A 27,421-nucleotide genomic window follows, 5' to 3' on the forward strand; every position below is an offset into this window, starting at 1 on the left:
GCGCTTTCTCGAACGCGTTGAGGTGCTGGTCTGCTACCGCGGATGCGCATGCTGGTGCCCATTCTCTCTGTTACTGATGTCTACCGCATATCGTCCTGTACGCGTCCCCCGTCTTTCTTCGATCCACCTGTTCACGGTGCCGATTTCGTTTTATGGATTTTGTATGCACGTGTTTTTGTGGTGGCAGGCGCGACGAGAGCGCGCTGCAAACTCTCATAGAGACGAGGGAGGTCAGAGGACGCGCAGGGCCGTATTGTGTGCGGGCGCGGGCGCTTTGGGGGGACATTCTTCTGTATTCGCAAGGTGAGAACCTTAAGCACCTCTCCGTCGTCGGCAGCGCAGACGTACAGTACAACTTCTCATTAACAGAAAAGTAAGGAGTGGCAAGCGGGTGATCATGGAGCAAGCGGCACGCGTGGTGCAGCTGCAGACCACTGCAGGAACTCTTAGCATCGAGCTTTATAACAACTTCTGCGCCGACTCGTTCTGGCAGCTGGCGAAGAGTGGTCAACTTCGTCGGCTAACATTCCGCCAGCTGCTGGGCGGTTTCGCGCTCCTTGGCGAAGTAGAAGCAGTGCAGGGCCACTCGACAACGGCAAGCGAAGTAGATACCGCCGCGCAAAGTCCAGATGGTGTCCCACTACTGCACGTTGGTGCAGGATTACTAAGCTGCAGGCCGACCGTCGGCGCAGTGACCGCGAGTCGCCTTCTCATTACTCTGTCTCCACAGCCGCAGCTCGACAAGACGCACGTCGTCTTCGGCCGTGTTTACTCGGGCATTTGTACTTTGGCGCAGATATCGCACATGCAGGTGGATGCGGACTTCGTCCTGTACTCTCCTGTGACGGTGATGAAGTGCAGCACGGCGGTGCTTTCGAGAGGCACCGCACCACAACGCGCTACGGCCAAATCGACCCCGGCATCGTGTGTTGTCAAGTCGCAATGTCCTTCGAGCATTTTGACAACGCTGGAGTAGTCACCCTCCCCGCACTCGCCCACCGACAGATCACGGATGCACACGTCTTCTCTTCAATCCGTAGCGGACTGTCTTCCTTACTTTCCACAACGGAGCCAGCGGCGATGTGGTGGCGCTCAGCGTTTGCCGACGGAAGAAAACGTAACAGGAAAAACGAGGCGAAAGCAAGCGACAACCCGCGTATGTGAACAGGGCACATGACCGAGCATAGAGGAGGGACGGGCAATACACTGTGGGTGGTGTGTGTGTGTGTGTGCTTGGTGATACACGTACCGACATGCTCAGCTACGGTGAAGAATAAGCACTAAAGCCGTATAAGGGTGTGTAGTGTGCAACAGCAGTTTCTCTCCTCGCCTGCGTACGAAAGGGCCTCCGTCCTCGTCTTGTTGTATCCCTCTTCCATCCCACCTGCATCGCCATCACCGCCCTTTTACCCCACACGTGCATCCGCAGAGGCCACCCATCCCCTGCGTTCTGCCCATGGCGTGTATGCGTGTATCTCTCTCTTTACTCACCCTCTTCCTCTTGTTGCCCCACCTGCCCACCTTGAAGAATCGTTGTGGCCTGCATATACTTTACGCCTCCCTCCGTGCACGCTCCTCATTAGCCTATCATGTCCTCCAAGGTGTGTGACCCCGAGGCTTTCCTCTTCGGTATGATGGGAGCTGCCTTATCCCTTGCTTTGGCGAACGTTGGTGCCGCCTTCGGCACGGCCAAGGCCGGTGTTGCGGTGGCGCAGCTAGGAATTGTGCAGCCCTCACGCGTGATGCGTGGTATCGTGCCGGTCGTGATGGCCGGTATTCTTGGTATCTACGGTCTCATCGTCTCCGTGATTATCTGCAACAACATGAAGCTGAGCGGATACCCGCTCTTCTCCGGGTACATGCACCTTGGGGCTGGACTAGCAGCCGGCTGCGCCTCCCTCGCGGCCGGATATGCGATTGGCATTGTAGGCGACATTTGCTGCTACGCCTATGCGAAGACGGAGAGAATCTTTGTCCCAATGATTCTGATGCTCATTTTTGCAGAGGCGCTGGGCCTTTTCGGGCTTATCACTGCACTGCTCATGAGCAACAAGGCGACCTCTGCCATGGGCTCATGCACCGGTAGCTAAGATTGTGGAATTCCTCAGTTGTTTTGGTTTGCTTTTGTGGCGCCCCTCTTCTCCATAAGCCCTCTTCCCCCGTGCGTATCCCTTTCAGTTTCTCGAGGTCTCTCTCCCTCTGTCTGTCCGTTTCCGATCCTTGCCGGTGCGTGTGGGGATGGATGGACAGTGTGTGTGTGTCTGTGCGTGAGGTGATGGCAGCGAACTCGGGAAGACATCGTCCTTCTGTCTTTATGTTTCTCCTATTCTGTTGTTCTGTGGTCTGTGCGGCGCGCGTCGTCGGCTGCTTATCCGTCTTGATGGGGGTGTGCGCCTGCGGTCGTGCACGAAAGGCGGGACGTATGTTCCTGGTGCTTGTGCGTGTGTGTTCCGTTTGTTACCGAAATGTTTAACGGAGTTACCCCCCCCCTCCCCCTCCTCCTTTCCGATTGGAGCGAGGGATGAATCATGAGGAGACATATCCTCACTTGCGAGCACACGCAAACACATGCACCGATTCGGGAGATGTGGATGCCGTGAAGCAAGTCGCGTGTGCCTTCTTTGGATGATGCATGGATCGCTCTATTCCTCTCCTCCTGTCTCTCTCCTGCGTCGTGCCCCGCTCCCACCCCGCGCGGTTCCGTTTTTTCTCTCCCGCTCTCCCTGCTCTCTCCCAGTCTGCCTTTAGACCATGGGCCGCGTTTGACACTTAGCGGGCCAATTCGCGCGCAGGAGGTGCCGCTCGCTGCGCGCTACAGATGCGCCTTTCATAGCCACACGCAACGCGCGTGTGGTGTGTGTGTCCGGCGCAGAAGAGAAGGCGGAAGAGAGCGAGGTGGGAGAGCGATGGCACCGCTGCTGAAATAGCGAATGTTGGCATGTTTGTGTGTGTGTGTGGGACTGTGGTCGTGTATGCTGTGGTGCAGCCGCGGCGCGGTAAGCGGGTTGCGCGGTGCAAGTGACATTGGTGGCCTCCTGTCTTTGCTTTTCTGTTCCTCTCTATTCGCTCGTTGGTGTGGAGAAGACAGGGTGATGGTCGAGGCAACACGGGAGCACATGACAAAAGAATAGTACTCATGGGAAGAGTGACATCGCCTTGGGGAGGGACGGAAAGGTAGGCGTTGTGCTGCTTAGTGGAGCCGGCGCCTCACGCTTATACAGGGACGTAGAGTGAGTACAACGGCGGAGCACGGCGCCGTGCGCGTGTCCTTGCGTGATCCATCGAGTGATAAATAAAGGAACACACAGTGATGTGGGGCTATTCGCAGGCAGCCTTCACAAAGGAACGACAGAGAGGATGCCCGCGTTAGAGGCGACTCGAATTTGTTTGTGCGCGCGCGTCAGCAACGAAGCGGGGGAAGCAGTAGCTCAGCGCTTCTCCTGTTTCTCTGTCACCAGTCTCGGCGCTCTTGTCTCCCTCTCTCACACCTCTCTCCGCTGGTGTGCCGTCCCCCACCGCTTCTCCCTCCGTACACAAAGATACACGCGCAAACAACACAAAGACACACCAAAAATCTGCGCTTGACTCCGAAAAGAGAATCCTCAGCGACGACTTCTCTATTTCTCTCCACTTCGCACTAAACACCAAAGGCGACCACAGTCACCATCCCCTCTGGCATCTCTCGTCCTCCTTTTCTCCACGCACACGCACACACACACACACACACGCATACACGCATACACACGTACCTCCTCCCCGAACCCTTGCACATCATCTCTGCCGGCTTGCGTTCTCTCCATCATCTTTGTTCGCTGTCCTCGTCGTCAGTTGGCGTACGTCTCTTTCTTTCTGTGATCGGCCTCACTGAGCGGCACTTGGATCTTCGTATCGGTCGTCGTCCCGTGCGTGTGCGTGTGCGCGCTTGTATTGCCGCGATCGTTTTGGCGCGTCGACGCCGCCGCTCTTTTTCTCCCTCGCCCCTCGAGACAGGCCCAGCCGTGATTGAAAGAGTAAACGACATCTTGCAGCTATGTACGCCGCTCGCCAGCGCTGCGAGAATCCTTGCAGAAGCCAGTATGCCCCTGCGGGTGCATTCCGGCGCCAACCTCCGCGGCGCAAGCACTTCTACTCGTGGGTCGCCACGGATAAGACACAGCTGCAGAAAACGGAGAAGCTGGTGCTACAAGGGCTGCCGTATTATCAGGCCAAGATAGCCGGCCTCAACACCATCTCCACCGACGACATTCGCGAGTTGGACGACAATCCCGTGCGTGTGGCCAACCTCAGCGGCATCACCAAATCTAAAACTATTCGCAACAGAGCTGATGAGCAGCAGACCACCACTCCTCTCTCGCCTCTTACTGCCCGAAATGCCGCAGCAGAGGTGGAAAAGGATATCATCGTTCTCATTCACGGTTTCGCCGGTGGGGTGGCGGGCTGGGCGCAAAGCTGGCGCTTCCTGTCGGAGCACTATCGCGTGTATGCCTTCGATCTACCTGGGTTCGCTCGCAGCGAGCGCCGTGCCTCTACCGCGACGTCACTACCAGAGGCGATGGACTACTTCTGCGACTATATTCACCGCTGGTTCGCACGACTCGACTTTGGGCAGCCTGTCATTATTCTCGCTCACTCCTTTGGGTGCTTTGTCGCGTCGCATTACGCCATGCGCAACGGGGCCGAATCCATCAAACTACTCCTGCTTGCAGAGCCGTGGGGCGTGGCGCGCAGTAACGCAAACCGGGTGAAGAAGCACCCGCTGCAGGTGCGTGTGCTGCTGGCACTCTTCTACAACATTGGTTTTCTGGCGCTGCTGCGCGGGGTAGGACCAATGGGACCGTGGCTGCTGCGCCGCGTTCGCCCCGACTTCGAGGAGAGGTGGGTCACCTTCCTTGGTGACCCCAGCCCCATGTACGACTACCTCTACCACTGCAACGCGCAGCATCCCCTTGTCGGAGAGAAACTCTTCAAAGCCTGTTGTCACTACGACGTATGCGCAAAGGAGTCACTGCTAGATGCGCTGCCAGGTACGCTCGACAAGAGCATCGGCGTGGGTCTATTGTTTGGTGGCAAGTCGAGGCTGAATACGCCAGAGGGACCCGAGCTAGGAGCGCTGCTGCGTGAGAAAGGCGTTCGCGTCCGCATCGATACGCTGGACAACGCCGGCCATCAAATCTTTATGGACGACGTGGCGGGCTTCAACAAGAAGGTCGTCGAGATGGTCACGGAGTTGTCTTCGGACTCCTGTCCAACGCTGTCGGTGTGACCAGGCAGCGAGGGGAGAGATGCTTGCGGGTGTCGTTGTTCGACCTATATTCTTGTTGATATTGCTGAGAAGGCGGTGTCTCTCAGTGGAGTGCCGGGGGGACACACAGTGACGATTGCACCGCGTCTGTTGTGACGTCGACTCGGCACTCTGTCTGCCTCTCGCTCCGCACAGGCTGACGTCGTGTTGTCCGTGTCTACGTTTGCGCTTCTGTCCTGCTGTGGGGGTTATCGCCTTTTGTGTGGCACTCATCATGCGCTCTCGCAAAGAGGTGGCGGATCTGCTCTACCTGCTCCTTCACGTATGCACGAGGCTCACCTAAGGCGTGGAGCAGACCCCCTCCCCCCCACGCACATACACAGACACGCACGTGCACGGAGAGACACCCTCCGCGCATATTCATTCGTGTGGACGCATGGCGATGCACATCCAGTCAAGCCTGAAGGGAGGCAATGCGCGCACACGCCTCTCCGCATATAGCTATAATATATATATATATATATATATATGCTTGCCCTCCTCCTGTTGCGCTTTATTTTGATGGTTTTGATTACCATTTATTATTATCATTTATTATTATCATTTATTATTATCATTTATTATTGCTGTTGTGTGCTCGCTTTTCTCCCTCTGCTCTGCCACCCGTCTCCTCGCCTGTGTTGTTTTACCTCCACGTTGTACACGGCCTGCCTGTCTCCCCTCCCCCTCCACGCGCTCGCAGCCCACCTGTCCTGTACGGCAGCTTATCTCTGCAGATGTGTGTGCGCTTTTTGTTGGCGACGGCTACTTCTCGGGGCTGTAGCGGCGGAAAGGTGAAGTACCGTCGCCGTGGCGGATTTTGGGATGAAGGAAGACGGGATGCATTGCGTTTCTCTTTCTGTTTTCCTGTTTGTGCTGCACCTTTTTGGAGGACTATGGCACCGTGACGCCGATGACACCGTGGCTGTGGTGCTTTCCTGGAGTGCGTGTTGGGGATGTCACAGTAGATGTGGCTATGTGAATCCATCATGATGACCACCACCTCCTGCGCCGCACACACGCGCCCACAGAATGAGGTGTGGTGGGCTGCTTCTCTCCTTATCCCCCTCTACCTCTTAGGCTGGAGCGGCTCCACCACAGGAACACATGAGGGCTGCTTGCAAGTGGAGGGAACTGTAAGAGCGAGAGCCGAGGAAAAAGACGAGAGCGCCGGATGAGTCCCACTTTCAAGTGCATTTTGTGTTGACCAGTGCACTGATTCAATGAACGTGAGGCTGCAGGCGTGAAGGGGAGAGGTCGAGGGTGTGGAGGCGGCGGGGACAAACACCTGCTTTGTGATGCAGCTCCTCCCCCCTCCCCATGCAACCTATGCAGCTCCTCACAGGCGCTCACGTCCACTGCTGCACTCGGAGACAGTTGACCGGCCGTCTCGACTTCTCCTATGTGATTTCCTCCCCGGAACTGGGTGGCGCATGCCGTGTCTCGCACACTTCATGGATGACGTGCGTGTTGTGAAGTACGTGTGTGTGTGTGCGCCTGCGCGCACAGATTTGATCAGCGCCCCGGCGAAGGCAAGAACGAACAAAAAAAGAATCATGCAAACACCGAATGTAGTGACTTCTGTGTGTGTGTGTGTGTAAGGGGTGTGAACCCGCAGGAAATGCGAGGGGGCAGGGGAAGGGGAAGGAAAGACGAGACTGCTGCCGTCTATTGCGTGGGTGGACCCTGCGCACCGCATCTATCTCTCTTTTTGTTCCTTCATCATGCATTGCTGCCCATTTGTGTGTACCCGTGTGTGCATGGTGCTTTGCCTTGCTCTGTTGCCCCGCTGCACTCCTAGCCCACAGCACTTTCTCCGCCACCTCCGCTGTCTTTGGTGCTATCAGTAACACTAGCTTTCCACGAGTTTCCACGGGCACACCCACGGCGACGAGACGCCAAATGCCCATGCCATCGTCTCATCGGTGTCGTGGTGGCTGCTTTCCGCGCTTTTTTACGATTGCTTCATGTATGTTGTGGCTGCTCAACCCCCTTTGCTTTTTTGCTGCTCCTTCGTCTTTCTGCCCTTCTCGCTTCCTCTGCTGGCGTAGGCCGATGCGCTCCGAGTCCTTCTTGGCCTGTGCGTTGGGCGTCGGGTAGCCTGTGTAGCGCCTTCATTCTCTTCACCTCTGATTCTCCCCACGCTGCCTATCGTTTGCGCCGCTTCTTGGCTCTGGCGAGAACACCTGTAGAGTGTCTTCTCCATCCGTCACCCGTTTCTTTCCCTGGCAGGTTTTCCTTCCGTTTCGACACCATGCTTGACGCGCGCGTCCGGATGCGTGGTTGAGGGGGAAGAAATGAAAAGGCGGGTGCAAAGTGGCATCAGTCTACCGGTTTTGCGTTTTGAGTCCCTCGGCAGGCGCGCACGCGATTTGAGCTTCTGCTCGTGGGCGCGTGCGTGTGGGCGCTTTTGTCTCTTCCCATTCGTTCTAAAAAGTTCAACGGTCGCGCTTGCCAATCTCACGTCGTCTCTCTCCCCCTCCTCACCCCCTCCGTGGCTTTCCTTCGGTCCTCACCGCCACTGCGTACCCGCACGTCTTTTGCTCTCGCTGCGGCAAGGCTGCCAGAACGAGGCGCAGGGGCGAACGAGAAAGAGAGCGGTGACTTCTCCTTGCTCCGTAGCCCATGGTTGATTCCAGGAGGCACAAAGACATACGCGCGGGTCGCGGGGGGGGCGTCGTGTGTGCCCCTATTCGCTCGCTGTGCTCATGGTTAAATCGCCGCCGTGGCTTTCCAGACCCTCAGGCAACCGTCCCAAATCCCAGTAAGCGACGAAGCGGAAACACACAAGAGATTTCTTTTACCTTCTTGGAAGCTTGCCGTTCTGCTCTGGCCGTTCGCCACTCCGGCGCCTTTACGCGTTGGGGCTTCTTGTGCGTCGCCCCGACCTCCCTGGACGCGATGGCGGCAAGGGTGAGAAGCAGAACAGGGTAGGAGGGGTTTGTGACTCTGTATGTGTGTGCCGCGCTACGGCACTCCTCTTCCTCGCTTGCAACTGTTCAACATGTCTGCTCTTCTGTTTCGTTCGCCAGAACCGACACACGGACACACACACACATCACACACACACACGTCTTTCTCAATTCGTCGCGCACTCGCACACATCCAGGTACATCAAGGCAAAGAGCAGTGTCGGCGCGCATCGAGACACGGACGCACGCACGAGTACGCAGGCGTGAGCTGGCCGCGTGACGCGTATTCAGCTCACGGCTCTCGCTTTCTGCGTAGTGGAGGGTATCGGAGGGCTTCCTCGGGAGCTATCATGTGGGTAGAGGCGTACCATGCAGCCTGCGCAGAAGTGTCGGCGGATGTGCGGGAGGACGTCAGCAGCAGCGGCACAACTGGAGAGCTGATTGTGCGCGGAAATACCTTTGGCAACTTCAAGAACCGCGTGACTGACACCGATGTACAGGCGATACTGGCTGCGCTCCGTGTATGCCCTGGTATGTCTGCGCTGTATCTCCCTTACAACAACATCACCAGCGAGGGCGGTGTGCTGCTCGGCAAGGCGCTCGGACATCAGCTTGATAGCATTATCACACTCGACGTGCAGTACAACTCACTGGAGGCGGAGGCGGGTGTGGCGATAGCACAAGGGCTGCAGCGGAACGACTCGCTCTGCCATCTGACGCTCGCCGGCAACCCACTTGGTGGCAGCTGCGGTGCGGCCCTCGGCGAGGCGCTGCGGCAGAACATGAACCTCGCGGTGCTGGATCTCTTCAACACCGACCTGAGCATGGAGGCGCTCGTGCACATCTGCCGCTCCTTGGAGGTGAACAAGGGACTCTCCTCCCTCAACATCGGGCGACCACTGCTGCACGGAGTTGACGAGCTGGAGAGCGTCGTGAATCATCTCTCCGTTGCTCTTCAGCGCAACTCCACACTGGAGGAGCTGCACATGGCGTACTTTGGCCTCGTCGATGACTGCCTGCAGACCTTGGTTCTGGCGCTCTGCGGATCGGCAGTCACGACCCTCTGCATCAAGGGCAACAAGCTGTCGCAGGACGCCGGCCAGCTGCTGGCGCGTCTTCTGGACCGCCGGCACGACTTCCGAAATCTCGATGTCAGTTGCAACCGTCTGCGCGACGCCGGTGCAGAGGCTCTAGCGAAAGGCGTGGCGCACCACCCTCAACTGGAGTCTCTGGGTCTTGAGAGCTGCACGATCAGTGAGCGTGGCCTTGTGGTGCTCGTTGAAAGCTTTAAGAGCTGCGCGACTGTGCGTCGTCTAACCCTCTGGGGCAATGATGTGACGCCGACGGTGGCTTCCGCGCTCACTACAACCTTTTGCGACCTGTGCGAGCTTGATCACATTGACGTCGGCGTTGTGGAGCAGGACGGGCAACTGGTGGCCTACCGTGCCTGACGCGCGGATACCACCGCACAGCGGGCGATGTACACTATCGTGACCACGATGAAAAACGTGTTTGCTTCGGGCGCACCACTCGAGAGAAAGGAAAGGATGACTAGGAGATGGGGAGGGGAGGGGACATGTGAACGACGTTGTCGACTCACTACGACTCTGTGTCACGTGTCACTCCGTACATTGGATGCGACACGCCGCGTCAGGGGTCTCTTCCGCCTCGTTTTTTGTGCCTCCTACTCGCCCCTTTCTCTTTACTCTGTCCACTTTCTGCGCAGTCCTCCTCCAAGGCGCAAGCGACTGCCCCTGCAGCCTGTAGGTACTCTAGAGGGAGAGGGAGGAGGAACGAGGGGCCTTATCTCTGGACATGCACCGCCGCGCATGCAACGCCGTTGCGCACGCACACACTCCCTCGGCATGTGCGTGGTCTTCTGTGCTACACACGTTCCACCACGCTTTCTCCATCCCTACACCTCCGTGTCGCTCGTCGATCCGAAGCGCGCCTTCCGTCTCCTCACTGCACAAGAAGACTGCAAGGGAGGATAGCACTCATACCCGCGTCCATTACGTGTTGTCAATCATCACAGCTGCAGCATCGCCGTCGCTCTGTGCATCGTGTCTTAACCCTTCTTACGCACATCCACGCCTACCCACGGCGGCTCTCTCTCGTGGCTTTCGTTCTAAGCAGAGGGTGGGTAAAGGGGGGGCGATGCCGCTGCCAAGTCAGAACCAACTGCACGGCTACTACGTGGCGCGATGTGGCCACCACGAAGTGCTCAGGCCACATCGAGCAGCATTGACGCTGCTGGCAGAGGACACCACATCACATGCAGAGAGGCTCGCCGGCGAAGCTGCGGAGCGATACGTGGCCGTAGCAGACCTAGAGCAGATCGAGGACAAAGAGGAGGGAGCGGCGCGCGCGCGTGAGCGGGCTGCCGTCATTCCTCTTGCAACCCAGCGCACGTTCCGGCTTGCCGAGCCGGGTGGAAAAGCCGCCCTCTCTCCGCTCTACATCGGTGCGCGTGGTCTCCTGCCCATATTGGACCTGATTGCGGAGCTCCCACTCGTCGAAACGGTGGATCTGTCAAATGTGGCGTCTTGGTACGACAACGACACCTTCGCCGGCTCGTCGCAAGGCAGCGTTTCGGGCAATGACGTAGTTGCCCACCTGTGCGCTATCCTTCCGCGCCTGCGCTTCCTGCACACCCTCGACTTGAGCGGCCAGCCGCTGGGCAGCATCGCCGTCGCCCATCTGCTGGAAACCATCAGACAGCTGCCTACGGTGGTACATGTAGACTTTGACACCACCAACGTCGATCCGTGCCTCATCCGTGCCTTCCAGCAGACGCTGGATGAGCACCAACTACGCCCACGCCCGCACATGCCCACTACCAAAGCGGTGGCAAAGGCTTATGAGATTCCGGTCTACATCAAAGCGCTTCCTCGACTGGATCGAAAAACAGTTCGCGAACAGCAGGTGCTGCGAGCTCTCCTCTCTGAGGACTCCAGCTTCACGAGCGCGGTGACGGGGGTGGAGATGAGCGGCATGGTACTCACGGCGCGCGTGATGAGCACGGCAGAGGCGGTCTTTCGGTGCGGGGACAAGGGCATCCGCGGAGACGGGCAGCATCTGTTCATCCTCAAGAGTGGAACACTGCGTGTGTACACTGACCTCGAGGGCTTCGTGTTGTCACGCGGCGACTACTTTGGCGACTCCTACCCCTTCGTGCTGCTGCCGTGCTCGCGGCTAGAAGAGGAGGAACGGGGGGTTGTGTATGCCATACCACTTTGCTCGTCTACTACTGTGTTGGCCCACTGGGCAACTCGCCTGGCAGCCGCGTGGCCATGGCTGCACCAGATTCCGATCATGCACGCTGTGGGGGCGTGGACGTGCATGCGGGCCTGCACGTGCAGCGAGTTTGTCGCATCGGAGCCGAAAGACACGATTGTCGAGGCGGGAGATGGCGGAGAGGCAATCTACGTGGTCTGCGACGGCTCTTTCTCCGCGCTGGACGCTCGCGGGGGTGAGGAGGCGCGCTACAACACTCGGAGCGTGCGAAGTGTTTTTACACGCTTCGACGTCTTTGGCATTGAGGCGCTCGTCTCTCGCAAGCGCCAAAGCTCCGTCTGCATCAAGGCAGGAAAAGAGAAAGACGTGCTCTATCGCACCTTGGTTGTGCGGGGTTGCGGTGTGCGCGTGCTTCACCGCCAACTGCGTCCCGTCTTCATATCGCTGGCTCGAGGTTACTCGCTACACGAGGACCTCTGCGCCGGCGGCACCACAGGGTGAAGAATCCAGCTGACCGCAGTGGGGCACCCACAGGACCGTGTCTGCTGCTGCTCTCTCTTCGCTTCCCAGAGACTTTTTACTCAGATGTACAGTACCGGCGCTGGCTCTCTGTTGACCGATCTTCTTCGTCTTACATGTGTGTGCGTCTATGGGGCCATTTGCGTCTGTCGCTGAGGTCGTGATGACGGCGAGGGGTGGCCGCACGCCTCACCGGTACCGTCGCCACTCGCAGCCGGGTGCTGGTGGGCAATGTGCACCACCGTGCACAAGCGACACGAGAAAAAAAACAAAAGGAAAGGCTGCACCATTGGCACAGAGGATCAGCACCGATCGATTTTTCACTACCGCCTTGTGCACGGCGAGTCAGGGGCATTGTGTTGGGTAGGGCGCTTATCGCTTTTGAGTGTGTCGGTGTGCAGGGTTCAGGCGAGTACACGGGCTGCAGGTCCATCCTGTGCACTTTCACGACCCGATCAGCTACGCCGGTACCTGGCACTGGTTGTTTCCTTTCGCTTCCTCGCCCCAGGTCGCTCGACCTGCCGATACTGCTCCCTGTGTGTGCCCCCCCCCCCTCCCAACTCACCCACCCATTGCTGCACACTCTTTCTTTCACTCGCCCCCTTCTCCATCGCCTTTCTCCCTGCGCCCCTCCTCCGCTTCCTTCGCTGCTGCGGCTGCCGTTTCTCGACTGTGAGGACCACCGACCGGCAAAGGGCATACCGCACCGCGAGCAGCAAGGTGGGGGGGTGCTGCTTCGGCACTACACAGCTAGGCAAATCCACCACACGCACAAAAACACCAGCAGAAGGGCATCTGCTCCCAACTCAATGGGCGGCAAGGCGTCAAAGGCGGGGACGGCGCTCACCCCTGAAGCGGTAGATGCCTTGTACAGAGAGGCGTACGCTGCTGGCGCGGCCGACGCTGATATGTATCACACATCACAACGCGAGGTGATGCGACAACAGGATGCGATGGCAGGTATTGGTGCGTGCATGCTCAGTGCTTGGGTGGCATACGTGTACGGCCGTACGACGGGCGTGCAAGCGGCAGAGGAGGCGGCGGCGCTGCGCCTTGATGCGCAGCAGCAGATGCTTGACAGGACAAGCAAGGACCTGGCACAGAGGGTGGAAGAGAACCGTAGCCTCATTACCGTGCGGCAAGAGCAGGGTGTCATGATCGCACAGCAGCGCGACGAGCTGCAGCGTGCAGCGCAGCAGCGCCGCGGTATGCAGCGGTCAATGAACGCACTGCGGCAGCGCAACGCATCTGTGCAGCGACAGATGCGAAGCCTGAAGTCCTCACTGAGCGCTATTCAGCTGCAGATGTACGTCGGCATGGCTGGCGCCGCCCTCGTCCTGCTTGCGGTAGTGTGGTCGACACGACCACTGCGCAAGGGACACTGGTCATTCCTTCCCGTCCCAGCTTCGGTGGGCGAAGAGAGAGCGATAGCGGCATCAGCGCCGGTGGCTGTGGTGGAGGCCGTGGAGGTCAAGGAGCAGGCAGAGTCGTAGCGGTGCAAAGCCGCGCATACCACGTGCAGGAAGGAAAAAGTGGTGTGGCAAGGCACTGCCAGGGCTCTGTAGTGCTTTGCAGATGCGTTGCCATGTGTGAGCCTGTGCTCGCTTCACTCATGGATGAGTGTACTCAACGCTTGTTTGCGTGTGTCTGAGCGCCCTGCCTGCTTCCCCCCTCTTTCCCCGCTTGCATCGTCTTCCGCACCCGACCCGCCCTTCGTGCGTGAGGACGTCGTGCTTGCGTGCAGAGAGAAGAGACAGAGGGACGGAGAGGGAGAGGGGCGCATGCGCTGATGTGAGGTGCACGCTCCTTTCCTCTTCGCCTCTTCCTTGACCCACATCCACAAGCCATCGAACAAGGAATAGGAAGACATGCCAAGGTGCACCATGTTGCCTCCCTCCTCATTCACTTCTCTTGCCACTGTTATGACTGCCGGTGCTGCGTCTTCGTCCCCCTCTACCTCTCTCCTTCCCCGATTTCGTATTGCTCACGTGCGTAGACGTGGCAAGGACTGCCGCACTCGCTCGCTCTCTCTGTCCATCATCGAGGGGGGAGGGAGGCGGGGCTGCGGTGAAATGCGGAGGGAAGGAACAGAGGAGCGCTGCTCTTGCGTTTATCTTTCTCTGCCGGCGTCAATTTTCATGTGCATCGACTTTGCCCCCACTCTCAACCTCCGATCTCTCCGTACACAACACACAGACGTGCAAGACGCGCCGATGGAAGGCAACCAGCTGCAGGTAGTTGCTGCTGCGGTGCACACGGAGGCGCTCTCGCGCGCTGAGGGTCATGCTTGTCGTACGTCTCCCGTGCGTTGTGTGTACCGCCTCCGCGACGCGTGTGCGGCGCTGCAGCTTATTCTCCTGGCCTACAAATACCGCCGCTGCGGTGCGAAGTCGATGACGGTCGCCATGTTCGTTCAGGCTTGCGCCTCTGATCTCGTGAAGGAGGTGCGCGTCCTAGAGGACGCCCTATCCTCGTCACCCCGCCGCGTCTCCTCCGGTGACGCCATCGCGACGTTGGAGGCACCGTGGTTCTACATCGGCTCTGAGGCAGGTGACGACGTACGCGTGTACCTGCTGCTGCCTACCTACGCGGATTACTTCTTTGACTACACAATGCACTGGGCACGGGTCGCATACTCAGAAATGGCGCGCCAGTACGTTGGCCACGCCCTCATCGCAAAGCTGCAGACTGTCGGTGGGGGTTGGGCCTCGCTGCACCGGGCCGACAAGTCCCTCGCGTGCGCGCTGCAGCTGCAAGCTGTGGCACAAGCGGTGTTCGATGAGGATGTTGTGCGCAAGTGCCGCCTCTTCATTGGCTGGGCTCATCTCTGGAACAGCGATCCGGCCAAGGCTCTGGAGGTGTTTTATGCGGAACTGGCCGCCGCGCGACGGCATGGCGACACAGTCCACGAAAGGCGCTGCCTACACGCCATTCAGAACGCGGAGCACAACCCTTGCCTCGCCCCTGGAGGGGCACACACGGGCCGCTACCAGCTTGTGAGCCTTTGGTGGCGTGCGCTTGGCTAGACGAAGTCCGCGTCTCTTTTTCAGTCTTTCCACTGAGGCGTCTTCTCCTGTGTCCGGACGGGCACAGCGGAGCCGAGGACGTGTACGGAGGAAAGGCGCAGTAGCGCATGGAAGGGGTTCTGGTGTGTGCAGATGTTGGTGTCTGTGAGCGCCTCAAGATGAGCATCTCACGCCCGAGTCTCCCTAGCTAGAGTGGACAGGGGAGACAGATTAGCTAGGGAATGGCCAGCGGTAACAGTGCGTCGTTTGAAGAGCAAGATCTCGGCGTCGTCTCGCACGGTCCAACGCGCCCACTCTGTGTGTGAGTGAGGGGTGGGGAGGCTTTTGAGCTCCGCCATCCCTTCCAATGCAAAGCCACCTCCGGTGGTGAGAGGGTCGAGTGCCTACGATGTGGGGAAGGCAATGCGATGTATCACTGATGTCCGTGGTCCTGTCCTGGACAGCGGTGCGTCGGAGAGCGACCTTCGACAGTGACCACACGCTGGCACCATCCATATGATGGGCAGAGCGACAGCGTGACTCGAATGCATCACACACCTGGCTCTTGCTGCCTACTTGTGTGGGGTGCCTGTGCTCTACCGCGAAAGGAGATGCACGAAGGGAAGAGACCGGCATGATGGAAGAGGTGGTTACGAGGCGGGGTGCTGGTGAGCGGAGTTTAAGGACGAGGCCATGCTTAGTTGACTGAGTCGGCGCATTGCTGTGACACGCGTCTATTGCTGCTTCAAACTACGCAACGTGGGGCCTGTGAAAAGACGCGGAGTAGAGTGGGTGGCTGAACTGACGATGCGCTGTGGCAGTGAACACGCTGAAAGAAAGCAGCGGCATTACGGCGTAGCGTGGAGAGGGGCGGTGTCGCGTGTGTTAGGTCACTTCATTGGACGCTAGTGCGCGGCAGGTGATCCCCTTCGAACTTGTCTCTCTTGCTCTTCTCTTCGTTGTCCTTTGGCCACCCCCTCTTGCCTCCAGCAACAACACGATGACCCCCCCCCACACACACACTGAGCGCTTTGCTCGCCGCAGTCTCGGGGCTTTTTCCCTTTTGTTTCAGGCTAACACGATCACCACACCCCTTTAAGATGTCCATGACGTGAATCATCAAGACGAAGCTGATGACGCGGGCGCCGCGTCGGGTGGGTGTCCCGTCTGCCCCTGTTCTGGGGAGAGCCGCGCAGCACTATATGCTTCAGCACTCCATCACGCTGCGCAAGCTCTTCCTTACGGTTGTCTTGCCAGCTGTGGACGCCGTGCTAGCCGTCCTGAACCTATCGGGTACCACGGAGCCCATGTGACAGAAGGCACTACAGCGCCGACCGGCTCCTCAGTGGCTGTGAATCGGAGCAGCAGCGCATTCAACAGACGGCACGTTTGGTTCCTCGTGGTGAATATGGTTTTGTGCCGCTTCTCTCTTCCCATGGAGGAGGCCTCCAAGGACGATGGCGAATCTCCGGAGGAAGACGTGGAGGGCGAGGAGATGCGCGTGTGCTGCCTACAATCCACTACGCTGAGGCGGTGAGTGTCCTGAAGGAGATTAAGAGTGTGAAGCCGACGGGTGTGCTCCTGCCGCACAACTACATGACTGTGAGGGGTTAGCATGGACCTTGAATCGGGGAGTGGCGAGAGGGAGGTGGCAGGTGCACCGCTGCCACGCGGCGGCCAGTTTCTTCCGCGTGCTGCTTCCCAAGATGTGGCGCGACGGCGGCTCTATCTCTGCCATAGAACTCCCTCTAGCGCGGCGGGCTGTGTTGCATATGGTTGCCGGGGAGCGTATCGACAACCAGCGGGACACGGCGCGCATGAAGCGATTTTTTTCGAACAAGTGGATCGGCGGCGACGCCATGTCGAAGAATGCAGTGCAGGTGGAGATCACGTTTGCGCAGGGCAACGCCCCTCAGCGCGCAGTAGTGGAGTCAGAGCCGCCTCAGGGACGCCGAGCCTATCGTGGTGGCGCAGTGTCAACCGTACGGAGGCATTGTGGCTCGCATGTACGGCAGTGACACGTGCTACGGTGAGGTGGTAAGCCCGCTGAAGCGTTGTGGCGGCGCTCTGCTCGCCGTCGAGGCCTTCGACTGGGACAGCCAGGCTGGTGTACACCGGCAGGTTAGGAGGTTGGTCAAGCAGTTTCTCCTGTGCCGTCCGCCGAAGCATCGCTTGTGCTGAAAGCGGCGGCTGGAGCTACGGCGTATTTGGTGGCGGCAAGGAGCTGACTATATATCTCGAGTGGGTGGCCTGCGGCATCGCCGGTAAGGGACTGCACGACTTCCCCTTCGACGATGACGCCTTTCCGAGCAGCCGACCGCGTGTCACTGAGCGTATGGCGGTGGGCTGTGCTCCTTTTTTGACGACCGCGCGTCTTTTATGGTTTTTCTACGACCTCGAGGACACATCGACGGGGTACGACAGCGACGAGGACGACGGGGCGGTGTGCAGTCACGTTGTGTGGCTCGCGTTCATACGGCACTTTCGTGCATTGGTCGCCGCGTAGGTGTCGCGGTAGGACGCGGTGACCGAAGAAGATAGAGGTGAGGCCAGGCAGAGACCCTGCGGTGTCCTTTCGTCAGTGCTGCTGAACGGCAGCTCCCCCCCCCTGCACAACTGCACCCACCCTCTCTTCTTCCCTCATGCTCCCCTTGTTTCTCCAGTGTGTTTGTTGCCGCTGTGCGTTTCACAGTGCGTCGAGTACGCAGTGCTTTCCATGGTTTGCCCGTCAAGGACGGCGGTGAGAGAGGTGGATACATGAGCTAAGAAGGCAGCGCAACGAAGGGCTTCACAGTAGCGACAGAAGGTATGACGAACAGGGCCAACGATTAGAGGTGAGGGGGGTGGGCGGCGGAAGAGAAGCTCTGTGGGTCTCTGCGAGTTACATACTTGTGCATATGTGCTGTTGACGGTGGACCGCTTCGCTATCACAGGTGCGGAAGATGACGACTGTGTAGTGGGGCACGTGGCCCCCCTCTCTCTCGCCCCCCTGTGCGGATCCCCTTGTCACCACTTCACTTGGTCCTGCCACCCACTGCTGGAGTGAGGTGTCTAGGGATGGTGGCACTCCGCTCCTCCCCTGCCTCGCGGTTCCTCGCTCTCCACTACCACCAACACCAGTCCCGGAGAGGCGGCGCCTGACATCCTCGTCTCCCTCGCGCCCTCTGATCGTCTAATTTCTGGCGTGCTCCCCCTCCTGTTCTCCCGCCTCTTCTCATTGACGTGGACGCTCCCACGGCGTCTGTGCATGTGTGCTCACGCTTTAGCCCCGCACACTTGTTGAGCGCCACCGCCCGACATCGATACACAAGTAGGAAAAGGCGAAAGGGAGGACCATCAACGCACTTCCGCCCCGCGCCATCCACGCCGCTCTCGGCTCGCGTCTGTATTGGTGTGCTGAGAGAGATAGAGAGCGGGCGTGTTGCGCTCTTTGACTTTGATCGTCACCTTCCTCGCCTCCTCCTCCTTGGAGTGGCTGGCGGGGGCAAACAGCGGCAGGCCCCGCGGTGGACGGTGCAACAGGGACAAAGGACGACGAGGACAACAGAAGCGCTACGGAAGTGTCTTGTCTGGCGCCACGTTCTCCCTGTGTCCGTTTTTGGTTTCTGGGCACCGTTTCACACTGGCAAAACGGACGTCTCCCGTACTGGCCGATTGTGTTTCACGATGAGCAGCACGGACACGCTAGAGCCGATACCCCGCAGCATTGCGCCGGACCAGGAGTTGGCCATTCTCAAGCTCATCCTAGACTTACGCAGCCTGGGCGATGTGGAGGGCAGCAAAAAGGTACGGCGGCGAGTGCGCGAGGCGCTTCTGAAGAGCAGCGATGATTCAGAGGCGATGAACAAGGTGGATGATATCATCCGTCGAGGTAAGCGCGCGCAGAGCAAGTTGGACGGAAGTTACGAGGAACGACAGCGACTCAAACGTAAGCGTCGTGAGGAAGACTTGGCGGCAGCGTCACGCCTCATCGACGTCGAGGCAGGCAGCGGCGAGGACTCGGAGGGATCAGCATCCACGGAGGAGGAGGGCACCGAGGAATAGAGAGGGTGTGCTACGTCATGGTATCTGGGTTGCATCACTGTGCTAGTGCGTGTACGCGTGTTTCCTCACTCTGCGACCCGCCTTGATCCGGCGCGACTGCACAGTGACGGGGCGGCCCACCGTCGGCAGTGTCCTTTGCATTCACGTCTGCGCCGATGTGGCACTGTGTCCGTCCCTCTCTCTATTTCTGTGTACGACACGACGTTGCGGAAAGCACTTGTCGTCTCCTTTGTTTTAAAGACGCACGAACGGCAATAGGGGAGACGAAGTGCGTCCCGAGTAGCAACGCGCACGCCCAAGCGTGCAGCCGTGTGTGTATGAGAGGCAGACCTTCGCTTCGGGCAGCCTCGTCACATCGAACACGCCGCCGCCTCCGTCCCCTTCCCGTTCTCTCTCGCCATCAGCATGGACTTCTTCGTCTCAATGCCAAAGGGTCTTGTTTGACGGAGAAAGCGATGGGGATGGAGGAGGATGACTTCGATACGAACGGGCACAGGTGGTCGTGTACACGAACTGGCGTGCATGTATGCGTGCCCGTCACCAGTCTTTCAAGCTTGTGCTGTTTTCCTTTTGAGTCTTCGCGTCTTTCGTCTTCTTGAGCCGGGATCACGTTGGGCGCTGCAGTAATGAGGCGCCATCCGCGGACTTTCGGCGCTCCATCAGCGAGCGCTTCTCCTGGTGCGCGTCCGCGCAGAAACGTAATCCGACGGCCCCCCTCTTTGCGGCAGCACAGCGTTGTGTGCGCGCAGTCTTCTCTCCGATGGCTCACGCGCTCTTCCCAGCGGCAGCCGCTCCCCATCTTGCTGATTGGTGCGCGAGGCCAAGCCAACGCATAACCTAGAAATGGCCGAAAGAGAGGCGCTATGGGCGGTTTGCGCCGACGGTGGAGGCGGGTATAGGTCGGGGAGTCCAAACAGCTCACAGAGGAGCTAGGAGTGTGGGACGGTGAATGCGACCTTTGCAGCGCTGGTGTCGGCAATTCCGTGACGACGCCTTTTTTCTTCCAAACCCGGGAAACACAACAAGTCCTCAGGGGTCTCTTGGCAGCGGTAGTTGCGCATTCACGGTGTGCGGGTTTGAGAAGCTCGCCAACGCCGTGGATGCCGTTGAGGTGCACCGCGAGTGATACATGCTCCACATCACCGCACCGCAAAAGAGGCGTCCGTGGGCAGAACGCGCAAGTGGGTGATGGCGTCCCGCACGTGAACACGCGCAGCAGCGGGGTACTGGAAACACAGAAATCGAGCCAGGCCCCACGGCTGGTCACGTCGCTACCGACGGCCTGTATGCCGTAGCCTTCGCTGCGCACGCCTACTTCAAAAGGCAGTTTTGCAGGCACTTGGCTTCCACCATGGCGGGGCACTGGACCGTAGCAACACGCTGAGGTGGCTGGCTTCGCTACGGTTGAGCCTTTGCCTCGTCCCCAATCATCTGTGTATGTCTGACAGTTCACCATTATCATCGCTCCTCTGTCGTCTTCTGTCGTGCTCTCCACCTCCTTCCCCTCCCCGCATCGCTCACAGACTTCTCTCTCTTGTCTACGGCTACAACTACCAACCCCCTCTGTGCTTCTCCGCTCAGGTCTCAGGACACGCTTGTGCGCCATCGTTTCGAACACTTCGTTTTCTCTACACTGCAGCATCAGCCATGCCTGGCGTTGCCGAGTCCAACCTGCAGAAGCTGGGCATAACCCTGCCTGTTCCTGCGGCCCCTGCAGCCTCCTACGCGCCGTTCTGCGTCGTGGGCAACATGGTCTACGTCTCCGGCCAGCTTCCCAAGGACGCTAATGGCAAGCTAATGGTGGGCCAGCTCGGTGACTCGCTGACGGCCGAGGATGGCAAGGTCGCAGCGAAAAGCTGCGCCGTGCAGCTGATCGCTCAGATAAAGGCCGCCGCCGGCGGCGACCTCGACAAGGTGAAGAAGGTTGTGATGGTGCGCTGCTACGTCAACTCTGCATGCAACTTCCATGACCACCCGCTTGTGGCTAACGGCTGCTCCGACCTCCTGGTGGGCGTGTTCGGCGAGGAAGTCGGCCTCCATGCTCGCTGCGCCTTCGGAGTCGCACAGCTGCCCTTCAACGCGATGGTGGAGATTGAAGCTCAGTTCGAGCTCAAGGGCGATGCCACGGCGGCCTCGTAGCGAGTCCATTTGAAGACCGTAGCCGCTGGCGAAAGTGTACGAGCACGCGGGAGTGGCAGTCGCTGCCTCTGCTCGGCAAACGCCTCTCGCGGACGCGTCGCACCGCTTTGCGCCCCTGCAGAGGTGGCGAGGGGGGTGTTTCGCTATGCTTCCCACCCCTGTATCTCTCTCGTATTCTCTTGAAGTTTGAATGCGCTTCTTTTATCTTTGTGTTAGCGACAAGGAACGTGCGTCATCGAGAGGCTCGTCGCTCACCTCGTGAAACGCGCCTTTGCCTATTCAATCCCTCCCTCCCCACGTCATCAATATGCGGCCTTGTTGACCGTCCTTACCGCTGTTGGCGCATGTGTCAGCGCATGTGTACGTGTGGGCGGTGGTTTGTGGGTAGCTCTGGTCCCCTTCTCTCCACGCACCACGGTGCCTCCTGCCCGTCACGTCATCTATCGGGTTCGACTCGTCGATTTCGGCTATCTTTTTTTGACTCGTTTTGTTTTCTCGGTTTCTCGTTCTCCACCCTGCAGCACCGGCACATTGGCGTTTCCGCTGACCTCTCCCACCTCTGTGGGTCACTCTTCCCTCTTCTTGACGCTGATGTAAGAGCATGCGCATTGGATGAGGAGCACGCTTGTGCTTGAGTGAACACGTGCGTGCATGTGCGTGTGTGTGTGTGCCCGTGTTGCGGGTGAGACTCTGCAGGTGAGTCAGGCAAAGAAGAGCGCGGTAAAAAGGAAGAAAACGTTGATTGATAATTCGTGGGGCTCCGCAGGTCTGCGCGAAGCGGCGCGCCTCCACGCCTGCGCCGATGTCGAAGGCGTGGCCTGCGTGTCTGCCTGCCTACGGACCACAAAAACGCATGCGCAAAAGAATAAAGGCGTAATGAGTCGAACGAAATCGAAAACAAGCGAAGAAACCTAGTTGAAGAACAGGGTCAACGATGCCCATGTAGCCTTGTGAGGTGGCGGAGGTGTGCGTCAGTCGTCCTCGGGTGGTGTACCACACAGCCATACGTCTGGTGTTGAGTCTCCATGACTGTCACACGCCAGCGCAGAGATGTATCAACTCGAAGGCAACCATGGAGATCAAGTGATGACGACACGGAGAAGACCAAACTGAGCATCGTCTTCTCCGCCTCCATCTTTCTTGTCTCTACTTGATCCCGTCTCCACGTCCCCACCTCGATGCACACACACACACACACACACATTCGAGCGCGCATACACCGTCGACAGGAGCCGTCTGTCATTGACGAACTCCGTGCGTGTGTGTACGTGTGATCGTGCTCTCGCTAGCGCTGGTGCTTCACTGTTTATATCCGGCCCTCCCCTCACTCCTCATCGCGTGCTTCCCTTGGTCATCCTCCCCTCTCCCCCACTCAGAGGAGAGCACTGCTGTTGCAGGTGAGCAGGAGAAAATAAAGACGAATTCGCTGAAGCTCGGACATAACACCGGCCGCTGCTCGTGCAGTGTTCCTACATATTTGGCGAATCTTGTGACGCGTATTACCATCAAGGATTCGCGCATCTTTTCAAGTCGCCTGTATCATCACCGCCTCTCGGTGTAGTTGTCTGCAAGACACGCTTAGCGTCCTATATCCCCCTTTCTCTTTTCTCGAGGTTCCACAGGCGGTGCTGTACTGCGGCACGGCGAGGTGCATACAGAGGCAAAAGACGTGTATTCGTTCTAGTCGACGGGACGCCAATCGGAGCACCTAGCTGGGCACTGTATACACGCACGCGTTCTCTTAAACAGCACTTCTGCGCACTGTCCCGCCTCTCCGTTTCGATTGCGTCACCACGAAGACGACACGCCGCCAACGCACGCTTCGAACGTCTTTTCCCGCATACTTCGCAGCAATACAAAACTCGACGACGCACAGACGAAGTATTTAACTAAAGGAAGACTGAGCAGAGCCGCCTCGTTCCCGCCGACGAGTGCGTGTGAGTGTGTGTGTGTGTCTTAGCCTGTACGTCGGTGTGCGCGCTCTTGCGGTCTGTGTTCGCTTGTGCACTTTTCTTTTCTTGTTTCTTGCGTGTGTGTATAGTGGCCACCCCTCTGGTGTAGCTGAGGACGTATCGACTCCTGTGTGAATGTCTGTTGTGAGCATCTTCTCCCCCTTCCCTTTTTCTTTGCTCTGGCTAACCCATCCCTATTTCTTGCTGTAAAAGTAACGGTCGTGTGTGTGCGTCGGCTTGCGTGCCTTCGCAAGTTTCGTATAGACGTGTCGTGTGAGTGCAAGGCATTCCTCGGCCTTGTGGTTGACGTAGTTCCTTCGCCCCCTTTGTTGCTTATATTTCTTTCATCGTGGTCTCTGCGCATGTGCGGCGCCTTCCTGCCGTATCCTCCTTCTCGACTACGACAGCTGCGGCCTGTGGTGTTACCGCTCTCCCCCCTTCGCGAATACCGCAAAGGCGGCCACGTTCACCACCACTGCGACTCGAGGTCCCAACACCACCTCTCTCCCCCATCCCCCTCCCTTCCCTTTTAGTGTGTGCATGTGCGTGCGTCTTCTTGTTCGTTTGAAACTCTCTCCCTCTCTCTCTATTGTTGTACAGCGCATCCCCCTCCCTGTTCTTCGTTAGTCTCCGTCTGCCTCCGAGCATAGACGCAGACAGAAGTGCGGATATTTGTGTATAACGGAGTCGCTTTGGTGTGTTCGCTGACGTGTCAGTGTGTCTGCGCGAATTCGTCGTTGCCTTCGCTCGTGTTGTGTTTTCAGTACGGCGTTTATGCTTGTTGTCACCATTGTTCCTCTTGTGGTTCAAGAGCGACGAAGCAACGCGAGGAGGCACGCCCGCACATCACAGTGCTATTCTCGGTGAGACGGCGTGTGTGAAGCGCTCCTCTCTCCCCGTCTGATTCCATTTCGGTTTTTCTTTTTGCTTATTTTTTCGTTTGGATTTCGAGTACGCGTGATTGCATATGGAAGCGTGTGCGTCGACCTCCCCCCCTCTCCTCCCACACATCGTCGTTTCACATTCTCCTCCTCAGGGCCACTACGTTGGATCTCCTGTTGGCTATTAGGCGTCTGAGCGCACACCCCTCCCCCTCGGAGGCCCGCCCTCCGTCTTTGCGCACTCGTTGTTTATTTTTGTGTCTCCCGCCGCGGCGGTCGTTCGCTCCACTTCCCTCTTCGTATCTTCTGCCTCGGCTCGCCGTCTGGAGACCTCCACGTACGTCGAGCAACACGAACGTGTCAAAGATCGACGCTTGCGCCGTCGACTTTACTTTCTTTCCTTGGGCCTCCGTTTAGGTGTACGGGCGCACTGCAGAGACACACTTGCAGACGCTCGCACGCGGACGCGCACCCCGGCAGACAAGGTCACCGCTGCAGGACGTCCGAAGAAGCCAGCGGACCTTTGCGTTCTGAATCATCTTCATCTCCCCTACTTCTGCTCTGTTTGTGACACCCCACCAATCTCGCCGCAGCAATGCTCCAAGAAACAATCAACGAGGAGCTGCCAATGGAGATGATGGAGGAGATGCCGTCCGCAGCACCACCGCGACGACCCCACCACCAGTCAGACCCGCTTTATGACTATCGGAGGGAGCACCTGGCGTTGCAAGAGCGGCTGGCGGAGATATGGGGACCGGAGGCCCCATACACGCCTGTGCCGGAGGAGACGTCGTCGTGGTTCAAGCGGTACTACTACGGGTGGGTGTACGAGACGGTGGTGCTCGCGTCAAAGGAGAAGCTGGAGCACGAGGCACTGCCCCCGCCGACGCGGGATGCGCGCGCGCACGACTGCGGGCTGCGGCTGTCGCGTGCTGTGCAGGCTGCGATGTACGAGCGTAACGCGTGGCACTGCATGGTTGGGGCGGAGGTCGTGAGCACGCTGGACGCTTCGAGTCGCGGCGTTCTGCGGTGGGTTGGGGTGCCGCAGCAGGGCGGGTACACGCGGATGATGGCTGGCGTGGAGTGGAGCGTGCCGCCGGCTCTGCGCACCGCTGCGAGGTCCGACGACAGCGGTGTGTCGCCGTTCTTCGACGGCGTTGCGCACGGCGAGCACCTGTTCACACCTGAGCAGAGTGGCATGTCGACGCTGGAGGAGACTACGACGCTGAGGTGGGACCTGACTGGCCGCGGCGGCGTGGTGGAGATTCCGACCCCGAAGCGCGTGCCTCTGACACAGCTCCTGGCGTTCAAGCTGCCCTACTACCTGTGGATGCAAGTGCCGTTTGTCCTTGTCAGCAGCATCTGCATCGTCGCGTTGCCGAGCATCCTGCAGGCGTTCGTCGCCTTCTTGGGCGATGACCCAAGCACGCAGACGTGGGGTCGCGGCCTTGGCCTTGTAGCGGGAATATTCCTCGTGCAGGCGTTGCAGAGCGTGTGCTCTCAGCGCTACAACTACATTTCTTTCCGCTGCGGCTTGCAGTACCGCTCCGTGCTGAGCTCGCTGATCTTCGAGAAGTGCATGATCATCTCCGGCAAGTCGCTCGCGCAGCCGGATATGAACGCGGGGCGCATCATCAACATGGTGAGCACCGATGTGGAGCAGGTATACTTTTTTATGCTCTTCTGCATGCTGTTGTGGAGCAGTCCGATCGTGCTTCTTCTCGCCATTGTGCAGCTCTGGCGGTTGGTCGGCTGGTGCGCCATCATGGCCATCATCTCCTTCCTCGCCACCATTCCGCTGAACACCTTCCTCATGGGCATCCAGATGCGGGCACGCCAGGACATCGCAAAGGCTGCCGACGCTCGAGTCAAGGCAACGAACGAGTTCTTCTCCGGCATCCGCGTCGCCAAGTTTATGACGTGGGAGCCTTGCTTCGTCGCGAGCATCGAGTCAAAGCGCGCGGTGGAGCTGTTCTTTCTCAAGAAGATTCAAAACGCGCGCGTGGCCACGTCGTTCGTGAGCAATGCCACACCCATGCTGATGATCGCCCTCGTCTTCACCGTGTACTACTGCACCGGTCACGAGCTGAGTTCCACTGTTGTCTTCCCCACCATTGCGCTGCTCGGCGTCCTCCGCCAACCTTTTCAGCACATTCCGTGGATGTTCACGATGGCGGTGCAGTATCTCATTTCCATTGGCCGCATTCGAAGGTTCCTCGAGTGCGACAACGCCACCTGCTCCACTGTGCAGGACATGGAGGAGTACGCGAGGGAGCAGAGCGAGCACAGCGCTGCCTGCCAGCTTGCCGCTGTGCTGGAGAACGTCGACGTGACTGCGTTTGTGCCCGTGAAACTGCCGTTTGCGCCGTGTTTGCACGTGCCGTTCGTTCCGCGCGTGCTGCGGATGCTGTGCTGCGGGCGCTGCCGGCCTGCGAAGCAGTACTCCGCGCCGGCGGCTGTGGCCGAGGATGTGTACGCGGTTTCGCAATCATCACCCTCCTCGCCGTCTTCGTCGCCATCTCCGCGCGGAGGCGGTAATCAGAAGGGTAATCCTGAGGCGGAGTGGTACGAGCTGGAGCCGAAGGTGCTGCTGCGCGACGTGTCTGTGAGTGTCCCGCGCGGAAAGCTGACGGTTGTGCTTGGCGCGACGGGGAGCGGGAAGTCGACGCTGCTGCAGTCGCTGCTGTCGCAGTTCGAGATCAGCGAGGGCCGCGTGTGGGCGGAGCGGAGCATCGCGTACGTGCCGCAGCAGGCGTGGATCATGAACGCGACGGTGCGCGGCAACATCCTGTTCTTCGACGAGGAGGACGCCGCGCGGCTCGCGGATGCCGTGTGCGTGAGCCAGCTGGAGGCGGACCTTGCGCAGCTTGGCGGGGGGCTGGAGACGGAGATCGGGGAGAAGGGCGTGAACCTGAGCGGCGGGCAGAAGGCGCGCGTGAGCCTTGCGCGCGCCGTGTACGCGAACCGCGACGTGTACCTGCTGGACGACCCCCTGTCCGCGCTGGACGCGCACGTTGGCCAGCGCATCGTGCAAGACGTTATCCTTGGGCGGCTGCGCGGCAAGACGCGCGTGCTTGCGACGCACCAGGTGCACGTTGTGCCGAGGGCAGACTACGTTGTGGCGCTGAGTGACGGGCGCGTGGAGTTCAGCGGAAGCAGCGCGGACTTTATGCGGACATCTCTCTACGCTGGAATGGCTGCCGGCGTCACGGAGACCAAGGAAGAGGGGGATGCGGAGAGGTCGGAGTCTGCGCTTGATGGGGAAGAGGAGGCAGAGGTGATGCTCGACAGGAGCGCCAGCAAAGACGAAGGGAAGGAGAACGGTGATGCGGCAGCCAGAGACTCTGCTGCCAGTTCCTTCGTCGTCGAGGAGGAGAAGGCGTCGGGTGTCGTTCCGTGGGGGACGTACATGGCGTACTTTCGCTATTGCGGCGGCGCGCATGTCGCGGCG

At 59.0% G+C, this 27,421-nt stretch overlaps 10 protein-coding genes across 10 annotated transcripts in view; all 10 read left to right on the top strand.

Moving 5' to 3' along the window:
* Positions 1–397: 397 nt before the first annotated feature.
* Positions 398–976, top strand: LMXM_23_0125 (putative cyclophilin type peptidyl-prolyl cis-trans isomerase; the record flags this gene model as incomplete). Its single annotated transcript, XM_003875586.1, has 1 exon — positions 398–976. The coding sequence occupies one exon, from the start codon at positions 398–400 to the stop codon at positions 974–976; it is 579 nt and encodes a 192-aa protein (XP_003875635.1).
* Positions 977–1,589: 613 nt separating this feature from the next.
* LMXM_23_0130 (putative vacuolar type h+ ATPase subunit) lies at positions 1,590–2,090 on the top strand (the record flags this gene model as incomplete). The annotated part of the gene is made up of 1 exon (XM_003875587.1): positions 1,590–2,090. One exon carries the CDS (start codon positions 1,590–1,592, stop codon positions 2,088–2,090), a length of 501 nt encoding a protein of 166 aa, XP_003875636.1.
* A 1,940-nt stretch (positions 2,091–4,030) lies between these two features.
* Positions 4,031–5,263, top strand: LMXM_23_0140 (conserved hypothetical protein; the record flags this gene model as incomplete). Its single annotated transcript, XM_003875588.1, has 1 exon — positions 4,031–5,263. One exon carries the CDS (start codon positions 4,031–4,033, stop codon positions 5,261–5,263), a length of 1,233 nt encoding a protein of 410 aa, XP_003875637.1.
* Positions 5,264–8,543: 3,280 nt separating this feature from the next.
* LMXM_23_0150 (conserved hypothetical protein) lies at positions 8,544–9,644 on the top strand (the record flags this gene model as incomplete). The annotated part of the gene is made up of 1 exon (XM_003875589.1): positions 8,544–9,644. The coding sequence occupies one exon, from the start codon at positions 8,544–8,546 to the stop codon at positions 9,642–9,644; it is 1,101 nt and encodes a 366-aa protein (XP_003875638.1).
* A 706-nt stretch (positions 9,645–10,350) lies between these two features.
* LMXM_23_0160 (conserved hypothetical protein) lies at positions 10,351–11,931 on the top strand (the record flags this gene model as incomplete). Its single annotated transcript, XM_003875590.1, has 1 exon — positions 10,351–11,931. The coding sequence occupies one exon, from the start codon at positions 10,351–10,353 to the stop codon at positions 11,929–11,931; it is 1,581 nt and encodes a 526-aa protein (XP_003875639.1).
* Positions 11,932–12,758: 827 nt separating this feature from the next.
* Positions 12,759–13,442, top strand: LMXM_23_0170 (conserved hypothetical protein; the record flags this gene model as incomplete). The annotated part of the gene is made up of 1 exon (XM_003875591.1): positions 12,759–13,442. The coding sequence occupies one exon, from the start codon at positions 12,759–12,761 to the stop codon at positions 13,440–13,442; it is 684 nt and encodes a 227-aa protein (XP_003875640.1).
* A 645-nt stretch (positions 13,443–14,087) lies between these two features.
* LMXM_23_0180 (conserved hypothetical protein) lies at positions 14,088–14,975 on the top strand (the record flags this gene model as incomplete). The annotated part of the gene is made up of 1 exon (XM_003875592.1): positions 14,088–14,975. The coding sequence occupies one exon, from the start codon at positions 14,088–14,090 to the stop codon at positions 14,973–14,975; it is 888 nt and encodes a 295-aa protein (XP_003875641.1).
* Positions 14,976–18,620: 3,645 nt separating this feature from the next.
* LMXM_23_0190 (conserved hypothetical protein) lies at positions 18,621–18,998 on the top strand (the record flags this gene model as incomplete). Its single annotated transcript, XM_003875593.1, has 1 exon — positions 18,621–18,998. The coding sequence occupies one exon, from the start codon at positions 18,621–18,623 to the stop codon at positions 18,996–18,998; it is 378 nt and encodes a 125-aa protein (XP_003875642.1).
* A 1,647-nt stretch (positions 18,999–20,645) lies between these two features.
* LMXM_23_0200 (putative endoribonuclease L-PSP (pb5)) lies at positions 20,646–21,137 on the top strand (the record flags this gene model as incomplete). The annotated part of the gene is made up of 1 exon (XM_003875594.1): positions 20,646–21,137. One exon carries the CDS (start codon positions 20,646–20,648, stop codon positions 21,135–21,137), a length of 492 nt encoding a protein of 163 aa, XP_003875643.1.
* A 3,428-nt stretch (positions 21,138–24,565) lies between these two features.
* The window catches only part of LMXM_23_0210 (putative ATP-binding cassette protein subfamily C, member 1), a gene marked incomplete at both ends in the record, with an annotated part of 4,680 nt that continues 1,824 nt past the window's right edge, over positions 24,566–27,421 (top strand). The window contains one exon of the mRNA XM_003875595.1: positions 24,566–27,421. This exon is cut by the window's right edge and continues 1,824 nt beyond it. Coding sequence (XP_003875644.1) covers positions 24,566–27,421 — 2,856 coding nt within the window.

This window comes from Leishmania mexicana, chromosome 23 (genome assembly GCF_000234665.1).
Source record: "Leishmania mexicana MHOM/GT/2001/U1103 complete genome, chromosome 23".
NCBI classification, from domain to species: Eukaryota; Euglenozoa; class Kinetoplastea; order Trypanosomatida; family Trypanosomatidae; genus Leishmania; species Leishmania mexicana.